Source organism: Gopherus evgoodei, chromosome 3, assembly GCF_007399415.2.
Source record: "Gopherus evgoodei ecotype Sinaloan lineage chromosome 3, rGopEvg1_v1.p, whole genome shotgun sequence".
NCBI classification, from domain to species: domain Eukaryota; kingdom Metazoa; phylum Chordata; order Testudines; family Testudinidae; genus Gopherus; species Gopherus evgoodei.
The window spans coordinates 15,245,289-15,265,822 of NC_044324.1; the positions used below are offsets into that span (position 1 = coordinate 15,245,289).

Here is a 20,534-nt window from a genome sequence, read left to right on the forward strand (position 1 = left end):
CTCAGATGATCTCATTGGCTCCCAGTCTCCCTACCCTCCTCATTATATCTCTCTCCTTGTCCTACTCTCTTCCGGCCAGCTCCCAGTCCCAGAAAACTGGGAGGGACCATGGGCCTCAAAACTGGTCCAACAGGTCCTTGGCTGCCACCCAGCAGCTCACCTGAACCAGTGGAGAAGGGGCTAACGTGGTCTAGTTCACAAAGGGTCCCATCCACAAGGCTCCTGATTGGGGGAGACATCCAGCCCCACTGATTGGCTGGGGCACACCACTTAAACCAGAAAGAGGCAGAGGAAATTGTGTGAGCAATTAGGTCAATTGCTGGCTGCTATGGATCCTGCCTACATGCCTGAATCCTGCCTCCCAGCCTGCTCCTGTCCTCCTTATCCTAGCCCCCCCCCCGTGTGTTTCCAGTTTCTGCTTTCATGTCTTGCTCCGGCTCCCATCTCCTATCCGTGACACTGACTCTAGCTTCAACCCCTGGCTTGGCGCTTGACTCTGACCTTTGGCTTGTCACCTGATTCTGGTACCAGATGCCTGACTCTAAGCATTAGGCATGATTGCCATGCCCTGGCCCTATAACTGCTGCTCAACCAATCCTATACTCCCCTTTCCCCTAGCTCCTGTCCCAGCCTCCCCTTTCTTTTCCTGAGGGCTTGTCCAGACTAGGGGAGGAAAATCGATCTTAGATACGCAACTTCAGCTACGTGAATAACGTAGCTGAAGTCGAATATCTAAGATCGAATTACCCGTCCAGACGGCGCGGGATTGATGTCCGCGGCTCTCCGTGTCGATTCCGGAACTCCGTTGGGGTTGATGGAGTTCCGGAATCGATATAAGCACGCTCGGGGATCGATATATCGCGTCTGGATTAGACGCGATATATCGATCCCCGAGCAATCGATTTTAACCTGCCGATACAGCAGGGTAGTCTGGACGTGGGCTAATAAGTTCCCAATTACTATTTCCTTTCCCAACCAGTTCCAGCCTTGCTTTCCCCCCAGCTCCCAGTCTTGTTGCTGTTGCATTAATTTTGATGGAATCAATGGGCAAAGGGTATTAACACAATTCAGGCCTGGTCCAGCATTAAACAGTGTTAAACAAGGTCCGGGGTATGGTCTGCAGAGACCTCAGCCTGGACAGTACCATGGAAAACATACCAGTCAACATCCTTTTATGAAAGATAAAGAAAAGCAGGAGAAACAGTTAAAACATTTGAAATGTAAAGTATTAAATATTAGTTGCAGAGAGTCTTAAGAGGGAAACCCCTTTGTTTGACAGCCTCTTAGCAGGTATTCAGATGGTAATAACTGTCCTTTTGGGGAACAGAGAAGTTAGCTACGATGGGCTGGAGCTGTTGTTGCTAATGTTAAAGTCCAATCCCATTTCATCCCAGGTGGTGGTTAGGATTCAGCTGGAGCCAGTAGAGGTGGCCATGTTATCTGGGTCTCTCTCTCTGACCCGGTCTGGTCGGGTCATCTCTCAGGATTATGATGACGAAGGCCCGGGGTCCCAGGAGATGGTAGGAAGGCAACCATGATGGTTCTGGAGCCCCTGTCTGTTCTTTATTTTCCACTCAAAGTCTCTTTCTTTAAGGACCCAAAAAGGGAGTGATGAATGGACTAGCCCATCCTCTCATTATTTTGTCTACCAGTTAGGCCTAATAGCTGACACACAAAGTTTGGTTCATAATTTCTAGACCTGCATTTTCTTGTTTACAAGGCATGATTTTAACATACTCCTTGAGTTATATCAGAAGGTGTTTTTGTTTGGACTAATTCGGTCTGTCTTCCTTTCATGTCTTTCCCCATCAACATTTGTTATCCTAGGTTTCTGTGACGTCTCATGAACTTTATATATGTTACAGCTGAGCTCACAGGGTAAATTAGTAAGCCCAATTATCAACCAGTCTGAGCCTTCCTCCCCTCAGCCCAGTTACCGTCCTCTCCCCATCTAGTCCCAATCTCACCAGATGCCCAACCCCAGCCGGGAGCCATAGCAGGGAAAATCTGGCTTCACCTCTGCAGCCTGGACTAGAGGGACCATGCTCAATCAAGGCACACATAGGAGGTGTGAGGGAATGACATATGCCCAGCCACTGTGGGGATGGCACATGTGCTATCTGATGAGCACTAGGATCTGTGAGAGGCTGGAGCATGCTTGTTGAAGACAGAATCTTTAGAAATTTTTCTGCTCAAGTCTAAGATGTCTCCACTGAACATGTGCAACCTGAGATTTTTCAAAGGCTTATACATTGGATAAATTTGGTCAGATTTTCACCAGAACAGGCAAAGGCACATCCCTGAGACAAAGGCCACTACCCTGACTGATTTCAAATTCCTGTGCCGTATTATAGGGGTGCTAGAACTTCTTAAAGAATAGGTCACCAGACTTTTTTTAATATTCCAAAATAATGCATTTCCCCCTAGCCTCATTCTCAGAAAGGGCTGAACTGTTTTGGCTGAAACTTTCCAGAAATATTCAGCCTGAGGCAGACAACTGAGGCATGGGAAATTGCACTCCAAATCATTAAAATTTGGCAAAGATATAAGCAACTGAAAACAGGGTCTTATAATGGGAAGTGTCAGGTAACCTTAACAGGCGGTGTAACCATCCTGTATATAATAATAATTAATACGAAATCAAATGTAATTCGTGACTGTGGGGAGATTTTACATCAGTTACTATTTATGTTTTTCTCCCTGCCTTGTTTTAAATGATATTTCCTTCATCTGCAATATATTTGACATCTCCGCTTGTCTCACCAGTCCATTATTCTTAGTTTTTTCTTTGCCTTTAGCCTAAAGCCATCATTCAAAAGTGAAATGTTTGCTCATGTTACAAAGCAAACATCTGGCTTCATTATGGAGAGATGTCTTCATATTTACATCACAGGCGTGTCAGGTAGTGAGAGCTGGAATTATTCTAGAGCACTTCAGGGCAGTGAACTTGATTGCTCAGTACCTGGAAGGCCTTCGAATCTACATTAATGAACTAGCGTTTGTGTAAGTGATGTTGTCCTTTAGTTGGTGGAACAGAGACAGACTAAAGGATTTACAACAACTACATGCAGCTAAAGAAGTTCTCCTTTAGCTCATGGCTACTACCCCCAGGCTATAGAATCATTTTTGTTCCCTCTCTGGCCCAATGGACATTTATTTCATACAAAGTAGAATAGCTGCAACAAGGAAAGACACCCCCCCCCTCGCCCCCACCCCATATACCCTATATTAGAGCACTCACGTGGGATGTAGGAGGTTCGAGTCCTTGATGCAAGTCAGGCAGAGTGAGATTTTGAATCTGGGTCTCCCCCATGGCAGGTGAATGCTCAGGTATAAGCACTGTGTATATATATCTCCTCAATATTTGTTCCATTCTATGCATCCGAAGAAGTGGGCTGTAACCCACAAAAGCTCATGCTCAAATAAATTGGTTAATCTCTAAGCTGCCACAAGTCCTCCTGTTCTTTTTGTGGATACAGACTAACACAGCTGCTACTCTGAACAGGGCTGCCCGGGGGGGGGGCAAGTGGGGCAATTTGCTCGGGGCCCCCATGAGAATGGCTGAGGCTCCCTTCCCGCCCTGACCCCGCCTCCGCCCCTCCTGGAGCCTCAGCGCATGCAGGAGCGTCCCTGAACAGCGGTGCAGCGTGGCTCCGGCGGGGGTCTTGAGCTCCTCCCCACTCAGAGCCGCGTGGTAAGGGGGTGGGGCTGCGAGCTCCAGCGGGGCCTGAGCTTCCTCCACTCAGCCTGGACTCGCAGCCCTGCCCCCTTACCACACAGCTCTGAGCAGGGAGGGGCTCAGGCCCGCTGGAGCCATGCTGCAGCTGTTCAGGGATGCTCCTGGATGCGCTGAGGCTCTGGGAGAGGGGTAGAGGTGGGGGTAAGGGGCTGGGGAGATTGGATAAGGGGTAGGGAGACCCGGGGACAGGGAGGGGGCAGAGGTTAGGGGGGCGGTTAGGGAACAGGGAACGGGGGGGTTGGATCGTGGGCATTCCGGGGGTCTGTCAGGACTCCGGGGGTGGATAGTGGTCAGGGCAGTCAAGGGGACATGGAGCAGGGGTGGGGATCTGGGGTGGTGGTTGGGGGAGGCCTCTGAGGGACAGTGAGGGGACAAGGAGCAGAATGGGTCGGGGATTCTGAGGGAGGCAGACAGGAAGTGGGTGAGGGTTGGATAGGAGGCAGAGCCAGGCTGTTTCAGAGCACAGCCTTGCCTACCCTAAAGCTCATTCAGCAGTTTGAGGCTTGCAGAAGAGCCAAGCTGTTAGCTTTTCCATTAGGGCTATAATCCCTTTCACTTCTCAAATGCCAAATTATAGTCTATATTTCATTTCAGTGCCATAGGGAGATTTATGTCAGGGAAGGGTAGCTTAATATAAAATTAGCCACTACCTTCTTCCCAACCGTACAAAGGGAGACCCCACTCCACTGCATTCCCTGAGGCTTCAAAGGGGTTCATTCAGTGGTTCTCAAACTTTTGTACTGGTGACCCCTTTCACACAGCAAACCTCTGAGTGCAACCCCCCTCCCCTTATAAATTGAAAATACTTTTTTATATATTTAACCTATTATAAATGCTGGAGGCAAAGCGGGGTTTGAGGTGGAGGCTGACAGCTCGCGACACCCACCATGTAATAACCTCGTGACCCCCGAGGGGTCCTGACCCCCAGTTTGAGAACCCCTGGGTTAATTTAATTTTAGCACCCTGTGTCCATTCACATGTATGTGCTATTTTGAGCATGTCAGTTTTCACAACATAGGCTCATCCCAGATTCTGGAACAAGCTCAAATGCTCAGTTCGTGGAATATGTGCATAAGCTATACTAAAGACAAACCCACAGCATCCATCTCCAGTTTGTGAGGGACCCCATGGAGCCAGTATCTAGGAAACAGATAAATGCATGGAGGTTAAGTCCATTAATGGCTATTAGCCAGAATGGGTAAGGAATGGTGTCCCTAGCCTCTGTTTGTCAGAGGGTGGAGATGGATGGCAGGAGAGAGATCATTTGACCATTACTTGTTAGGTTCACTCCCTCCGGGGCACTTGGCATTGCCCATTGTCAGCAGAGAGGATACTGGGCTGGATGGACCTTTGGTTTGACCCAGTATGGCTATTCTTATGTTCTAACCTAAATGAACCCAAAGTTATGGAGACAGATATGAGTCAAGGAAGCTAGCAGAGTATCAGAAACCTGGAAAAATCTCTGACTGGATAGGCTCAGGCATTTGGTCACAAGCTGAGGTGGTTCAAAAGTTTTGGATATTTTTTAAGCAGAATTTTTTTATTGTTTCTTTAAACAATCAAATATAGCAAGCAGCAAATATTTGGCAACACACTTCTGAAACCTCAAACCATATTCGGGTTTTGGCAGACCAATTTCAGCTTTTCAATTAAAAAAAAACCACAACAAATTTTGAAGGAAAGCAGACATTGTCCGAGATTTTTTTCTGCTTTTTAAAACCCCCTAGTTTTTGATCCAAAAAAAGTTTTGATGGAAAATGTTTGTCCAACCCTTTTAATGAGCTTTAGTGCCTTTTAGCACTAGCTGATGCTGAGTACCAGTGATACCTCGTAAAGAAGTTTTCTCAAAACTGGGTTTGTGCTGAGATGCGGAAGGCTTATTTTTCCTAGGGCCGCCCGTGGGGCTGGAAGCAAGTGGGGTAATTTGCCCTGGGCCCCTCAGGGACCCCCACGAGAATATAGTATTGTATAGTATTGCAATTTTTTTTATGGAAGGGGCCCCCAATATTGCTTTGCCCTAGGCCCCCTGAATCCTCGGGGCGGCCCTGATTCTTAAACAATGTATAAGAGAGACACTACCACATTTTGTGCAGGGCTCAATTCAGCATTCATGTTCGAAGGCAGCCTCTGAGAACACCTACAGCAAACGCCTAGATTGAGGACCCCACTGGGATTGAGGCTAGGCACCAAACAACTTTGGCTTTGTACATATGCAGTGTCAGAAATTTAAGTGCCTACAGGTGGCAGCTGAGCAGAGGTTCTGAAATTCTATGTTTTGGATTCAGATACCTAAAGTTGCAGTTAGGCACCTAAATCCCTTTGTGTATCTAGTCCTAAGTGCTTTACAGACATGAAAAAAGACATAGGCCTAGTAATATTATTGGGCGTCACCAAATGGTATTATTAGATATAGTTTTACAAGTTCTATTTAAATTAATGTGTAGGTAGTAAGATCTTGGAGAAATGCTAGCTGTTAGTTGAGGTTCTCAATATCATCAGTAAAATTGATTATCTCTGAATAGAATAATTTCATGGTTGCAAATTTACTGTCTACAAGGGATACCCTCAGACAAATTAAAACATGATGTCAAAAGCACTATGATCCTGGACATGAAGATCTTACAATCTTACAACACAGGAATGTAGGGAAGGGAGCTATGAAAGTCGTGTGAACAAGCAGTAAATTATGACATAGGTTTTGTGAGGGCCATGCTTTTTCGCTATAATAGGATGGACATATGAATCCTTGGTTGATGGGAGGACTGGGCTATATGAGACTGGCAGGGAAGGGGCCTTGTAAGAAGGGAATTGAAGGAGTATATTGCGGAGGCATGAAGAGGTCATGGAAGAGAGCAGGAGGAGGACATGAAGGGCTTGGGTGCGTTGGGTAGAGCAGGGCAACTGATTATGGGGAGCAGGGAGGCCAGCCGGAGCTGAGTTGTTGAGTGCAGAAGCTCTGAAACTGGGGAGGAAGACAAATCAGGGTAGGACAGAGCTTTGAGGGTGGGTGGGAAGAGGACAAGATGATGGGTCACAGCAGCAGTTGAGTGGTGTGGGGATTCCAGGGTACAAGGTGGCCTGGGGGGGTGGGAAGTGTGTGTTGTTTCATTGATCAGAGGGGTAGCCGTGCTAGTCTGGATCTGTAAAAGCAGCAAAGAATCCTGTGGCACCTTATAGACTAACAGACGTTTTGGAGCATGAGCTTTCGTGGGTGAATACCCACTTCGTCAGATGCATGTATTCACCCACGAAAGCTCATGCTCCAAAACATGTTAGTCTATAAGGTGCCACGGGATTCTTTGCTGTTGTTTCATTGAGTGGCTGGGGAAGAGGCAGGTCCAGTGCTTCTATATCGTGATGCCAACTTTTCCCAACCTAGCGCTAAACATTTCCCAAATCTGGTGAAAAATTCTCAGATAAAGTTTTTTACAGTGCTTCTATATCCTGGGGAATTTCCCAAAACTGGGAATTTTCACTCAAAACGTTTTACTCACAAATGCCCAGATTTTGGGAAATTTCCCAGGTCCCAGTGTGAGGGTGCCCTATATGGTGCAGACAGTGGTCAGCCCTGGGAGGGGGAGGAGGCTTTTGGCAGCTTCCAGCCCACCAATGCCCCAACTGCACATGAGATGGGTGGTGGTCTGCAGAGACTTCAGGCCCCAGACTGCAATGCGCTCCCTTGACCCTAGCCGCAGGCCTGTGTAGTTTGTTGAGACCACGATTCCCAGCATGCATTGGTCCTAGCTATGAGCCGTCAGGGCTGATTTGTGCGCAAGGGATGCTGGGATTTGGAGTCTCTTTGCCACCCGCTCTTCCTCACGCCTGCCAGTCGGTCTTCAGAGCGCATGCGCAGTAGAGGCGGGGCTGCGCAGTGAGTGACCACGCTCACGGGGCGAGCCCAAGTGTTCGCTGGCTGGCGGGGGCGTGGCTGAGGCTCCACCCCTCCGGCTGCTGGTTGGTGTGTGTGCGCCCGAGGCTCCAGCCCCTCCTCGCTGGTTGGCTGGCGCTGGCCAATGGGCTGTGCCGCGTGGCCGCGGCGGGAAGTGCGGCGCGGAGCGGAGCGGCCGGGTAGGTCAGCGCGTGGCAGAGCCGCGTCTTTCCCCGGGCTGAGGGGAGCCATGGAGGCGCGGCGCGGGGAGGACCCCGGGGGCCCTGAGCAGCCTTCGGGCCAGTGCGCCAGAGGCGGGGGTGGGGCGCTGCTGCGGCGAGTCGGGGCTGGGCCGTTGGTGAGTGAGGGGGCAGAACGCGGAGGGGGGTGATGGCTGGGCCACGGGGGGGCGGGGCAGGCTGTGGTGACGGCTGGGCCGGGAGTGGCGGGCTGGGCCGGGGGCGGAGCGGGCTGGGGTGATGGCTGGGCCATGGGGAGGGGTCTTGGGGGGAGGAGGCAGCAGGATGTGATGGCTGAGCCGTGGCAGGGGGCAGGGCAGGCTGTGGTGATGGCTGGGAGGTGTGGGGCAGGGAGGGCTGGGCCGAGGGGTGGGGGGCAGGGCGGGGCAGGCTGTGGTGATGGCTGGGCCATGGGGAGGGGTTTTGGAGAGGCAGGCTATGGCAATGGCTGGGCCATGGAGAGGGGTCTTGGGGTAGGAGGCAGGATGTGGTGATGGCTGGGCCATGGGGAGGAGGGGGACGGATTAGTGCAGACTGGGATGTGATGGCTGGACTGTGGGAAGGTGATGAGGGGCTGGGGGGTTGGAAGAAAGCGGGATGGGGGGACTTCAGGGGCTGGGTTCTGGGGTTGGGAGTCAGGAAAATGTTGTGCGGGGGGGATCGTTGGCATTGCGGTGACAATACAGTGGGTGCATGTGGCTAGTCAGTGAGGGAGTGGGATTTGGGACTGCAGATGTGGGGAATGGGTGCCGGGGTTGGTGGGGCTGTTCAGCACCTTTGGAGAAGCAGTGTTGGCAAACCAGCTTTGCCTAGAAGCTGCTGCTCGGGTGATGTCTTCCTCTGTTTCACCCCTACTTGGGGGATGCACTCTGCACTGGGAAGGTCAACTTTCTCTTTACCAAACATTGTTAATTGTGTGCACTGTTAATGCAGCAGTTTAGTTCTGCGCAGTGCCATTTTGCAGTGTGGTTGTAGCAAACTGTGCAGCAGGACTGTGCTGAACAGTGATTCTTGAAAGATGTGTCCATGCTCGAGTTCTTTCTTAAAATCCCACTGTTGCAACAAGTTTCTATGTTCCAAGCAACACACAGTAAAATATAGACCACTAAGCTAAAGGATCAGATAGAAGCACATGAAGCATTGTGGGTGAGCTGTCAAATGTTTACCAAACTTTCCTTGTCTTTTTCTCTTTCAGGATTTTGTTGCAGGTGAAAGTCTGAGGATTGTTATGACTTCAAAGACTGTTTTTGTCTGTTGCCCATTGGGCCACAAAAAGATATGGCTACAGAAGCTAAGTAGAGCATTGTACGGGAAGTGGGCCGAGGGAGCTATGGGGTAGTTTACGAGGCTGTTGTCAGTCAAACCAGAAACAAAGTGGCAGTGAAAAGGATGCAGTGTAACGTACCTGAAAATGTGGAACTGGCTTTGCAAGAGTTTTGGGCCCTGCAAAGTGTTCAGAGCCAACATGAGAATGTGATCCAGTTAGAAGAGTGTGTCTTGCAGAGTGGCCAAGTCTTTCAGCCAATCAGCCGCCAGTACAGGAAATCGGACAGTCATCTGCTGCTGATTGAGACCTGTCTGAAAGGGCGGAGATGCATGGACCCCAAGTCTGCCTGTTTTGTGTGGTTTGTGATGGAGTTCTGTGATGGTGGAAACATGAATGATTTTTTGCTGTCTCGCACTCCAGATTCTCAGCTGAATAATAGCTTCATGCAGCAGCTGAGCAGTGCTGTTGCTTTCTTGCACAGAAATCAGATTGTGCACAGAGACCTGAAGTCAGATAATATTCTTATTTCCCATAGCCCTGGAGGTCCTGTAGTAAAGGTAAGAGGGGAATCCTTGCTGCTGCTCAATATGTGGGTGAAGTGTATGCCAATTGCATTACTTGCACTGAGCTGGTCACTTGGATAACACTGTAATATTCAGTTTCCTCATTTGTTTCATTCCCTTTAAACTTTTAGAAAAGGATGGGCAATTCACTTGTATGAGTCTCAAAAGAGAATTTTGGTGAGGGTATGGGGCAGTCAATTACCGTTTGGCCTCTTCGAGGAATCCTTGAGAGCATTTCTGTAGCATCTTTCATGCGCAAACCTTCCTTTAAGAGGAACAATTTAGGGTTAATTCAGTTTTAAACCACTACCTAGCCACTGTGTTCCTGATCAGTGGTGGAATATTTTCTCAATGAAAGCAGCAGGGCACTTGTGATTTCAGTGCAATCACACTGTTGGGTCCAGGACCTACTGGGGCTATCCTTGGTAACACTGGGACTAGAGAGTTGCCATGCTAAATGGTAGAGGATAAAGTTGCTCACAGAGAGGGATGTTTTAAATACACCCTGGATTAACTGATTGCAACTAACCTTACTATGGTTCCTGCTTTCTGGAACAGATTAGATTTGTCTTTTGGGGATATGGGAAGGAAGCATGAAGATATTGAGAATAAGGTCTTCAGGGTTTATACAGCATCTTCTCTTCCCTTCCCTTCCCTTATTGGTGGACCTACAGTCCTTACACACTTGTCAACACTTCCAATATTGTAGTCTGTAGCACTACTTGCTGTTTTGGATGCAAGAGGTTTTCTTGTCTCTTGCTTCATCTGGGCTCCAGCCATGGGTCTTCGTGGTTAAAATGAAGACTGACTAATTCTTTTCCTTACAGTGACAGACTGAAAACAAGTCTTTCTCTGGAATAATTCAATGGGAAGAGCAGCTTAGTGGCAAGAAAGTCAACTCACAGTTTACTCCCAGTTCCAGGGGAGTTCCAGCAGTTAACTCAGGATGGTAGGCCTATCCCTTGTGGGTAACCCATGTCTTGGCCCTCAAGATCAATACTGCTATATTACTTTCTCCTTTGGAGCAGCCAAAGGACAATCAAACTGAAGTTTTGTTATTCAATACAGATAATAGTGAATATAATAGAATTCAGAGCACTCAATATAGCTACCTGCTCAATTGCTGTTCTGTTCATGCCTGTATGCACAGTACAATGATATAGGTAATGATGGTGACCTCCTAATCTCTCCCCTTTTCATCTATAGGTAGCAGACTTTGGCCTGAGCAAGATATGCCAGGGGAAAGTGAATGTGAACCAGCATTGCTTCTCGTCAGCCTGTGGGTCAAACTTCTACATGGCACCAGAAGTGTGGGAAGGTCGTTATACTGCCAAAGCTGATATCTTTGCCCTCGGGATCATTTTCTGGGCTATGGTAGAGAGGATTACCTTCAGGGATGGGGACTCTGAGAAGGAATTGCTTGGTGAGAATAATGGCTGTACAGCCAGCAATGAGCCCTAATTTACAGATCATTCTCCTACCCTATCCCCAGCAATCCTCTAAGCCCTGAGGATCTTTTTCCCAGGTATAGTCACATCATCACCCTTTTTTCTGGCATAGTATTGGATATGGCTTCCTCTGGAGTCTGTCCACATTTCTCCACATCTCCACCAGAGGTATTGCCAGAAATCTGTAAAGCTCTCTTCTTCTTTCTCCCTACCCCTTTCCTCATGTTGAGTACACTTCCTTTGTGGGACTCCCCAGTCTTTAAGACCTAGGAGCAACATGTTCAGAGCATATTATCTTAACTTTACTTTTGTTTGAAAGCTTTGTTAGACTTTTGTGATCTCTTCTGCTTTTTCATTTACAAAAATGTTTGACATAAACAGCCAGGAGAAGAAAACTTGTCACCTGGCTTGGGCCATCCATTGAGGACAGGAGGTTGGGAGATCAGCAGAAATGGGACTAGCTCCAATGAACTTTAATAAACCAACCAACCAAAGAACTCCAAAACAAAACCTCCAAACATATTCCAAAGGAAATCCTGAAACTCAGAGTTAAATTCCATTGGTGAAACATTTTCAGTATATCCACACTCTACAGTCAAGATTCAGCAGCTTTATAGCCATGTCTGCTTTACCAGTGGTTCTCAAACTTACTTGATCGCACCCCCCTTCTTTGTGTCTGTGGTAGTTTTCGCGCCCACCTCCTGTCACACAAGTACATATACTGATATATGCGGCAGCAGTGCTTCACTTGAATGAGTTTTGGCGTCTGTTTTTCACTTGAATTTTTTTTTCTGTGGCACGAATGAGCCAATGATCCATTGTAATAAGAGCAAAAGCAAAACTGCAGTTGTGATCCATGCTGACGCTTAAATATGCAAATTGATTAACCTACAAATGGCAATTTGTATAATGCTAGGCAAGCTTAGCAGAAATCCATCAAAATGCACAGCGCCATCTTAGAACCTGATATGTCTGGAGGAATCATCTTTGCTAGTTGTTCATTGCTGGGGGTAAAATGTGTGCACTAAGGTCCCCCTCCCCTAAATCTCATGCGTGCCCCCCAGTCCCCCAATACATTCTGCACCCCCCCAGTTTGAGAACCTCTGCTCTACCTTGTTACCCTTGCTGTAAATCTATCTTTCCTTGAAGATGGGCTGATCTACAGTTGGTACATTTTGTCCTGCTAATGGTGGTGGTATATGTAAAGCCCACAAGGCAAAGGACCCATCCAAAGGATTGTAAGGACATGTAAGAAAATAGGTTATGAAGTGGGAAGGGATGTTTAAGTCATCCTTAGTGTTTTGTCTGGCTGAACAAGATCCTACAGCGATGGATGGTCTGTGATTCTAGGAATATATATTGCAACAGAAAATGTGCCTCGAAAAAACAGAATGACAATCTTTTATATGAACATACTAATCAGAGGCATTTCAACTCACACTCAAGGAAGCCCAATATACATAACGTACACATTTTTTAAAATATTGTTATAATTTCAAGTCACAATAAAGGCGTTCAGAGAGAGGCTCCTTTTACTGAGCGGCTGCTTTAAGTTTTTCAAAACATAGTAAATTAAGAACTGAGATCGTTCCTTTTCAAAATTCCAAACAGGAAAAAACGTTTTAGTTCTTGGCTAGAAAAACAGGAAATATTCTGGGTCTGAGGCCAAGGCATGAACAGACTTCATTAAAGTTTATTCAATAGCCATCCGCCAGCTCGAGATAAGAGACTTGCCTGGCTAACCTCCATATGCAGATCGGTCATTTATTCAGTGCTTGCTGCGAGGGCAGAGCAGCTTGACTGAGCAGTTTCCTTTGCTGTCTCTTTGGAACCCAGCTAATCCACTTTGACCAGTGAATTTATTTACATTTCTGTTCCTTAATTTTGCTGAGGAGAAGCTGTATCCAGCAGTCTGGATAAAGGTAAATGGAACATACAGTCATTTATTATTAAAAGTTGTTTGACTTAAATAACTGAACCACTATTTGCTCAGTTAACTTTTTTCTAAGTCATCTGAGCCAAACATAACTTGCTTCTGTCTTCCTTAGAGCTTCCAGTTCTACTGATGTGGTAAAATTAATTGAAACAGAGTGGAGTAGGGGAAGCTCTTTGCAACAGGTTGTTTTCTTTGCATGTGATCTCTCTAACCATTTGACAATGTCCTTTGCAGGCCAAATTTAAGTGTCTTTCTGTTTCCCTCTGCTTGATGCACACTTGTGCAGAAATGGGGATGTAATAAACTTAATGGTTCCTATTTCGGTATTGAACTTCTTCTGTGGCTTGTATCTTACAACACTTGTCTTGGCAGTAGCCTTTGAAATTGGGTTTCACATGCTGTGATCATCTACTAATAAATCCTGTGTTGCTTGTCAGATGGACCTGTGGTGTGGATGAACTTACTCTTCTGTGGATTCTCCTTTTCCCCAATCTAACATCTCCCTCTTTACAAACTATGCCCAGGAACCTACATCTGTCAAGGCAAGCAGCTTATTCCTGTTGGGGAGGCGCTGCTGGAGAATCCCAACATGGAACTGCAAATTCCTCTGAAGAACAAGAAGTCCATGCCAGACGATCTCTGCAGGCTCCTGCATGACATGTTAACTTTTAACCCAAAGGAAAGACTGGATGCCTTCCGACTAGAAATTCGAATCAGGAGAATCTCATATGGGAAAAAGCGCCAACGTTCATAGCAGCAAGTGGTGATCAGGTTGGTGTCTGTACTGGAGTAATCTCATTTCAAATTTGCAATCCTAGTTTTTGATACTGACCTGATTGGCCTAAATTCTTTAAATCTAACAGCAGTTCCCTAGAGTCATTGCTTGGTTTCTTTCAGTTTGATTGCACCCTTCGCTGTCAGGATAACTGCTCTATAGGAGCAATATGTTGGGTTCAGTATATTGTATGACCCCATGAGTGGTAACTGCTCAGCACCCTTTTAGGTAATAGAACTGGAGATAAGAAACCAGTGTCAAATTAACCTGTTTCTCCTTAATAAGCACCTGTAATGAGTTTCACACACACTTGTTACTGTGTGTTACCACATATTTTCCATGTGTGGATGCACCTTTAAAAGGTGGTGTTTGGCACTCTCTTGCATGTTAGACAAATGGGAGCCAGGTTATATAACGAAAAGTTGACTGTTAGGTTAGTGCCAAGAGCCCTATCAGATTGGGGGGCGCGTTGTACTTGGTAAGGTGCTGTACGCAGAGAAAGGCGAGGTTCCTGCCTCAAACTGCTCTTACAAACAGGCCTCAGTCCTGAAACAGAATCTGCTAGTGTCTGTCCCTGTGCCCTTCCTGGGTCCCTATGAAAATCATGCTGCTGATTAAGTCTGACTTTGTGCTCACACTTGAAAATTTTGGCCCTAGTCATTGCATGTTGTTGTGACCTTTTTTGTTTTTGAGAATAGACAGTAGCAGCTTTGTTAAAACCTCAAGTGTGTAGAGCACAAATTTCAGGAATTCTTTGTCAATGTTTTGTACATTGTAATCAGGAAACAGAAAGCCGTTAATAAATAGTGACCAAAACACTTAATTGTTGCAAATTACACTAATTCACTGTAATTTTCTAATTGTTGCCGCTATTTTTAAGTTTGCTATAAGACTGTTCTCCATGGTGGACTGCAGAAACGTTAATTGAAATGAGCTGCAATAGAGATTGGTACCAATCACCTTTCTTTTGCCCCTAAAGGGGTCTCTTGCATCCTTTCCTCAGTGATAGAAAACCCCAGCTTTCTTGTTCAAGAATACTGGGCTCTCTCAAATCCACCATGCTGAAGCACAGTTGTCTATAAGGGTTGCTAATAAATACACTTTTTTTTTTTTTTTCTTCCTGGAGCTGGGAATATCTTTCAGGCACCTCTAGCTCATATCAGCCTGAAAAGCAAGTGACTCCAACCTGAAACTTGTGGTCTAAGGCAGTTTTTTTTGTTGTTTTTTTTTTTTGTTTTTTTTTCAAAGTACGGGTCGTGACCCAGGACTGGGTCACGGAATGTCAGGCACTGGGTCGCCTGGCTGATTCAAATTATAAATGATGGTTGCTGCACAGCAGCTCTAAAGGGCTGCGCAGCACGGACCTGAAGAAGAGAGAGGTAGGCGATGGGCGGGAATTGGGGAGGGGAACAAGTTATGGTTTGCAGGGCTGCTGTGGGCCTCTCACTCTCTTTCCCCCCCCCCCCAGCTGCTGCTGGCAGAGGGAGAGAGGCCCTTCCCCTGGAGCTCTGGCAGGGGGAGGTCTAGGGGAGTCCTCTGGCCCCAGCTCTGGGGCAGCCTGCCTGCACACCAAACTCCTCATCCCTGGCCCAACCCCAGAGCCCTCAGCCGCCTGCATCCCAACCCTCTGCCCCAGCCGGGCCCCCTCCTGCATCCTGAACCCCTCACCCCCAGACAGCCCTCACCTCTGCACCCCACCCTCTGCCCTATCCTGGGCCACCTCTCACACTCCTTACCCCATAGGGTTACGAAGGCTAGTGTCTAGCTAGTTATGTAAAGTGGGGTAAGCTGGAACGTATTGCAATATTATGATTTTATGAAAACTCTAGTCGAAAGCTATTATGATGGGTCACGGACATCGACAATTTTCTTCAACTGAGTTATGAGGAAAAAAGTTTGAAAACCACGGATGTTGGGCACTGCCCAACAGTACACTAACTATCAGATCAGTGTTAGATTGTTTACTGTCATTTGACTGTGAATTTTTAAGCTAATGGGGTAGAAGAGCATAAAGGATGCTGTACAGGGGTTCTCAAACTGGGGGGTCAGGAGATTATTACATGGGGGAGTCGAGAGCTGTCAGCTTTCATCCCAAACCCCGCTTTGCCTCCAGCATTTATAATGATGTAACATACATTAAAAACACTTTTTTAATATATAAGGTGTGGGGGGGTCGCACTCAAGAGGCTTGCTGTGTAAAAGGGGTCACTAGTACAAAAGTTTGAGAACCACTGCTGTAGAAGATTAGAAACATCAGTTTCACATGGTGGTTGCAGTGTTTTAACAGTAAATCTGGAGACTGAAGTCCTCTCTCTGAATTGCAGATACAACAGGCAGGGGCAGTGCAAATTCCCCCACAAAGCCCCATGTGGTTGTCTCAGTCCCCCGCTTCAGCAGTCTCCTCTCAGGAGACAGGGTAGCTCACTTGATGCTTTGTTCAATTTTTGACTTCTCTGTTGAACCAGTGCAGTGCTGGTTTAGCTATGTAGAAAGTTTTACCCTAGGAATTAGTGTCAAACCACTAACTAGACATCAGATGGTAAGATTTCAGTTGCCACTAGTCTGGGCTGGAATTGAAACTGAATCTCCCTGCTAATCTGAAATAAGGGTTCTTGTTCATTGGAATGCTAGTCTAATTAAGGTGTGGTGATGAGGTCTTTGATTGTCACTGGCTTCTTCCACAGGTCCTGTATTCCACTGTTACCATCACACAGACATCATGACCAATACCTCTGAATTCTCATTGGATTAATGGTTTGACCCTGAGGGAGACTGGTCAGAATAAATCTTGACTGCTTCCCATTTGCCCAATGGTTGTATGTAAAGGAACAATTATTTATTTGTATAGTAATTTTAATATGCAAGTCCTACATAGATTGCCCAATTTTTTAATGGAACATTGCAGACTGACCCTTCGCTTGTATAATAGTGAAGAAGGATGTTGGTGACTGAGGCTGCCAACCGTACCAACTCGGTGGCCATGCTCCAAACTGTCAATTCCAATATGACCTGTCCTTGGTACAGCAGATGAGGATTGTCTTGTGCAGTGTTTAATTAGAGCTTTTCATGTAATTCCTTCATTCCATGGTACTTGGCCATGTAACTAAATGGCGGCTGTTGCTGAAAGAGTGGCATGGTGTAATCTAATCTAATGTTTATCCAAAAACTTTCTAGCAGAAACAGAATATATTTTCATCACAGTAGTTTGTGAATATTCTTGCTTAGCTTAACAGAAATGCATTCTTAAAATAAATACAAAGACTGTTGAATATGCCAAATTGTTATTAGAATGTATGTATCACTATTACCTTAAGTAGTTTAGAGACTGAAGCTGTCTGCTGTGTCAGCTTTGTCCCAGCTGGTCTGACATGAGAAACGAAAAGGACTGAACTGGAGTATTGGCAGGTCAATAGGGACCCAGCCTATTTCCCTCCTGTCTGAAAATAGTTAACACCTCTGGGATTGATATTTAACTATTTCTAAAAGCCCTTAGTTCCAGGAAGGTGACTAAGTAGCCCTGGTTTTCCCTCCAATTCTCTTCTTGCCCTCAGCTCTATTTTAATTTGTGGTTTGAAGATGGGCTACAGTATCTTTGGACACAACTGATACTATGGGACAGGAATGTATTGTCAGAGGAAGATAAAAGAGAGCTCCTCTTTTTTCTCAATGTCCTCTTGTTTCAGAAGGGGGTCTTGGGGGGAGGAAGCAGGTAACTGATGTGAACTCACAACAGCACCATTTATGGAGGGAGAACAGTGCTTGGAATTAATGGCAAAAATTATTTAATTTTTAAAAATCTGTAACATATTTCAATCAGATCTCTGGGCCTTGTCATTCTGCTGTGGACATTAGCTATTGCCTGCAAACCAGTCTCCATTCTCTTCCCTTCCCTTCTGCCACAGAGCTGTGACTGCAATATAAAAGCTGCTGCATTCCCTCATCTTAAAAGTTCATATAGTAAACCTTCCCTAGAATGTATTCCACACTACTTATTTGATCTGGAAGCCCTAGTGGGCTTCCCAGGAAGAAGTGGAGAACTCTCCCTATGGGCTTGGTGATGCCTACCTCTGTAAAATGCAGCATTTCATAGATACCTTGCAGACTCAAGTCATCTGAGCTCTAGCTGTAACCATCAAATAACAAATGAATGTCCAGTATTAATGCTTACTGATCAGAGCTGCTGCAAGAACATACTCAGCCATAACTCTCCTTTATAAAACTTTTGGAAAAACCTCAAAATCTTTTAACTAACTTAGTGCTGGTGGAAGTTGCTGGCCTGGCAGTTATAGTGAGGTAGCAGTGAAAACGTTTTGCTCTACATTCTGCCCTGGACAAGTAGATTAGCTATAGCAGTGAAAGGAATTGGTTCTTCCCAGCCAGTTCAGCATTGCTCAGAGGGATAAGTTTGGATAGGCTCCAGCAGGTGAGAATGGGAGTCTGAAACTCATTTGTCATCTGGAAATTTTAGATGTATTTTGGAGAAGGTTCTTGTCTTGTTAAAGCAATGAGACTATTAGTAAGCATGCTTTGGCTTTGGTCTGCTCTTCTTCCCATACAATACTACTCAATTTTACAGCTTGCTGGTGTTGCTGTGGCTTTGTTTTTCAAGTTAGGTGGCTCGTTCTTAGAAACTACAGCATCAGTTGACTGTTTGCTTTTTGCTCACCAGCCTGAGGCTGCAAAATTGTTCAACCTGCTTTACTGAAGAAATTCTTTTAAAATTTATTTCTTCTTCACTCCCACAGCTATTGAAACTGTGCTGTCTGGCTCTCCAATGCCATCTGTTCTTAGAACAGCCAAAGTCTGTTAGTCTTGTGGAACTATCATAGTTGAGGAAGAGTCAAACTTCGCAATGTAGACCATAGTTAAGATTACACCAGGCAATAAAACCACTTTGAGGCACATTAAATGTTTGCGTGGCACAGGGTTGGCTACTCTTGCTTGTTTTATCATACTTTGTTGTTCTCCACAGTCTCTGTCAGAAATACTTATTTGTATGTGTGCGTTTTTGTTACCTCACACTGTGTTAAGTTTAATAAAAGGTTTTATCCAGACACCTTGTATCCCTGCTCTGGTCATGAAGCACTACATTGTGACGCCACCTACACGGAAGGAACGATCTGTGTAAGGTGGATGGCCCTGGTGAAAGCTATTGCTTCAGTGAGCAAAGAGAAACGTTTCTCAGCTTTTATTATTAAAAACTAAATGCTCTCGGGAGGTTTAAAATTTGCTCTTGGTTACCTGTCTTGTGCTCCTGACGTGCTTGTTCCTAAAACTCCCTCTCATCTGTGACATACTATGCTGCTGACAGCAAACATGGACAATTCTGTAGGGAACAATCTTGCACTGTACTGGGACTAGATCACCTAATAAATCTCATCCATTTTTACCTTCTATTCTGTCCTACAGAAGGTAGCACTTCTTGAGAATTGAGCCTACAATTGAGGAATGGGCAGAATTTATGACAGGCACAAACCGAACATGAGTATGGCTTGGGATAAAGAAATATTCTACTTCCATTCTGTAGAGGAGAGGAGGACAAAACTGGACCTTGTGAGTTTCTATGCTACCAGTGTTTCTCTCTTCAAAGGGTATGGCTACACTTGAAACTTCAAAGCGCTGCTGGAAGTGCGAGTGTGGTCGCAGCGCCAGTGCTGGTGGCACTGTTTACACTGGCGCTTTACAGCGCTGTATCTTGCAGCGCTCAGGAGGGTGGTTTTTTTCACACCCCTGAGCAAGAAAGCTGCAGCGCTGAAAAGTGCCAGTGTAGCCAAGGCCAAAGTTAAACTATAGTAGTTTCAAGAAAGCAAAATATAGAAAATCAGCTATTGCCTTCATCTGGGTCCTAATGTATGTTTGTTTGTTTTATTTGAAACTATTTCCATGACAGACTAGTTCAAAATTCCTTCTCCACAGAAAACATATCTACTTTTGTACTACCTTGGCATAATATGGTTGGTTATTCTACAGCAAGTGCTTGTGTTAACTTGCACAGTCCTGAGATCTGCTGGTCTCAGAATGCTTAGGCTTCTCAGTAGGAAAGTTTAGGGACTAAAAGCAATGTTAGGGTTACAGTAAGTGAATTCCACTCTGTCTAGTTCCTAGCTCTTAATTATTGAAAGTGTCGAGTCCCTTGTAGGATGGCTTCTGTAATATTTAACTAGTAACACTGGCTAGATTTAGAATACACAATTGCAAAAGATTCATGCTAATAAGTATGAAGTGCATTCTTTCAAAAGATTAAAATGCTGGGATTGAATAACAGCTTATATAAAGAGAGAGAGTCTATTCAATCCTGCTAGGAAATGGGAATACCAGAGCGAGCAAACACCCCCGGCAGAAAGTGACCCTCTTGTCCCTGACTGAAAACAATGTGTTGGCTGTTGATGGAATTGGGCCTGACTGCTTCTCAGCAGCTTGAGGCAAATGGGGGAGGGACTTCTGACCTTGCTTTCATGGTATCAGGTACATGAAGCCTGATGGAAACAGTTTCTGGTGCTGGGCAGTCTGACTTTAATAACCATTATTACAAACAGCTCTCATTAGGAAAAGTTTTATGCTGAACCAAGTCTGTCTGTATCTGCTTCATTTTAAGCTCTTCATAACCATGCTGACTGATAGGGCATCAAAATATTTTGCTGTCCCTGCTGGTAAGTACTGCTATGATATGCCTCAGAGCTGGAAAACGCGGGGGAGAGG

At 45.9% G+C, this 20,534-nt stretch overlaps 1 protein-coding gene and 1 long non-coding RNA gene across 2 annotated transcripts; one reads left to right on the forward strand and one right to left on the reverse strand.

The window, feature by feature from the left end:
• Positions 1-1,586: 1,586 nt before the first annotated feature.
• On the reverse strand, positions 1,587-13,069 carry LOC115648054. The gene is made up of 3 exons (XR_003999439.1): positions 13,058-13,069; positions 6,959-6,961; positions 1,587-1,665 (listed from the first exon to the last, which is right to left on the reverse strand). It is a non-coding gene; the product is annotated as an uncharacterized LOC115648054 (long non-coding RNA).
• LOC115648053 (serine/threonine-protein kinase PDIK1L-like) lies at positions 7,721-16,637 on the forward strand. The gene is made up of 5 exons (XM_030555157.1): positions 7,721-7,807; positions 9,042-9,670; positions 10,883-11,099; positions 13,585-13,831; positions 16,520-16,637. Exons 2-4 carry the CDS (start codon positions 9,236-9,238, stop codon positions 13,812-13,814), a joined length of 882 nt encoding a protein of 293 aa, XP_030411017.1. The 5' UTR covers positions 7,721-7,807; positions 9,042-9,235; the 3' UTR covers positions 13,815-13,831; positions 16,520-16,637.
• The last annotated feature ends 3,897 nt before the right edge of the window (positions 16,638-20,534 follow it).

Excerpts from the sequence above, each read along its gene's own strand:
- LOC115648053 (XM_030555157.1), top strand. The coding sequence starts at position 9,236 with ATGCAGTGTAACGTACCTGAAAATGTGGAACTGGCTTTGCAAGAGTTT. Across the intron at positions 9,671-10,882 it reads CTGGAGGTCCTGTAGTAAAG|GTAGCAGACTTTGGCCTGAG; the intron begins GTAAGAGGGGAA and ends TTTCATCTATAG. Across the intron at positions 11,100-13,584 it reads CTCTGAGAAGGAATTGCTTG|GAACCTACATCTGTCAAGGC; the intron begins GTGAGAATAATG and ends AACTATGCCCAG.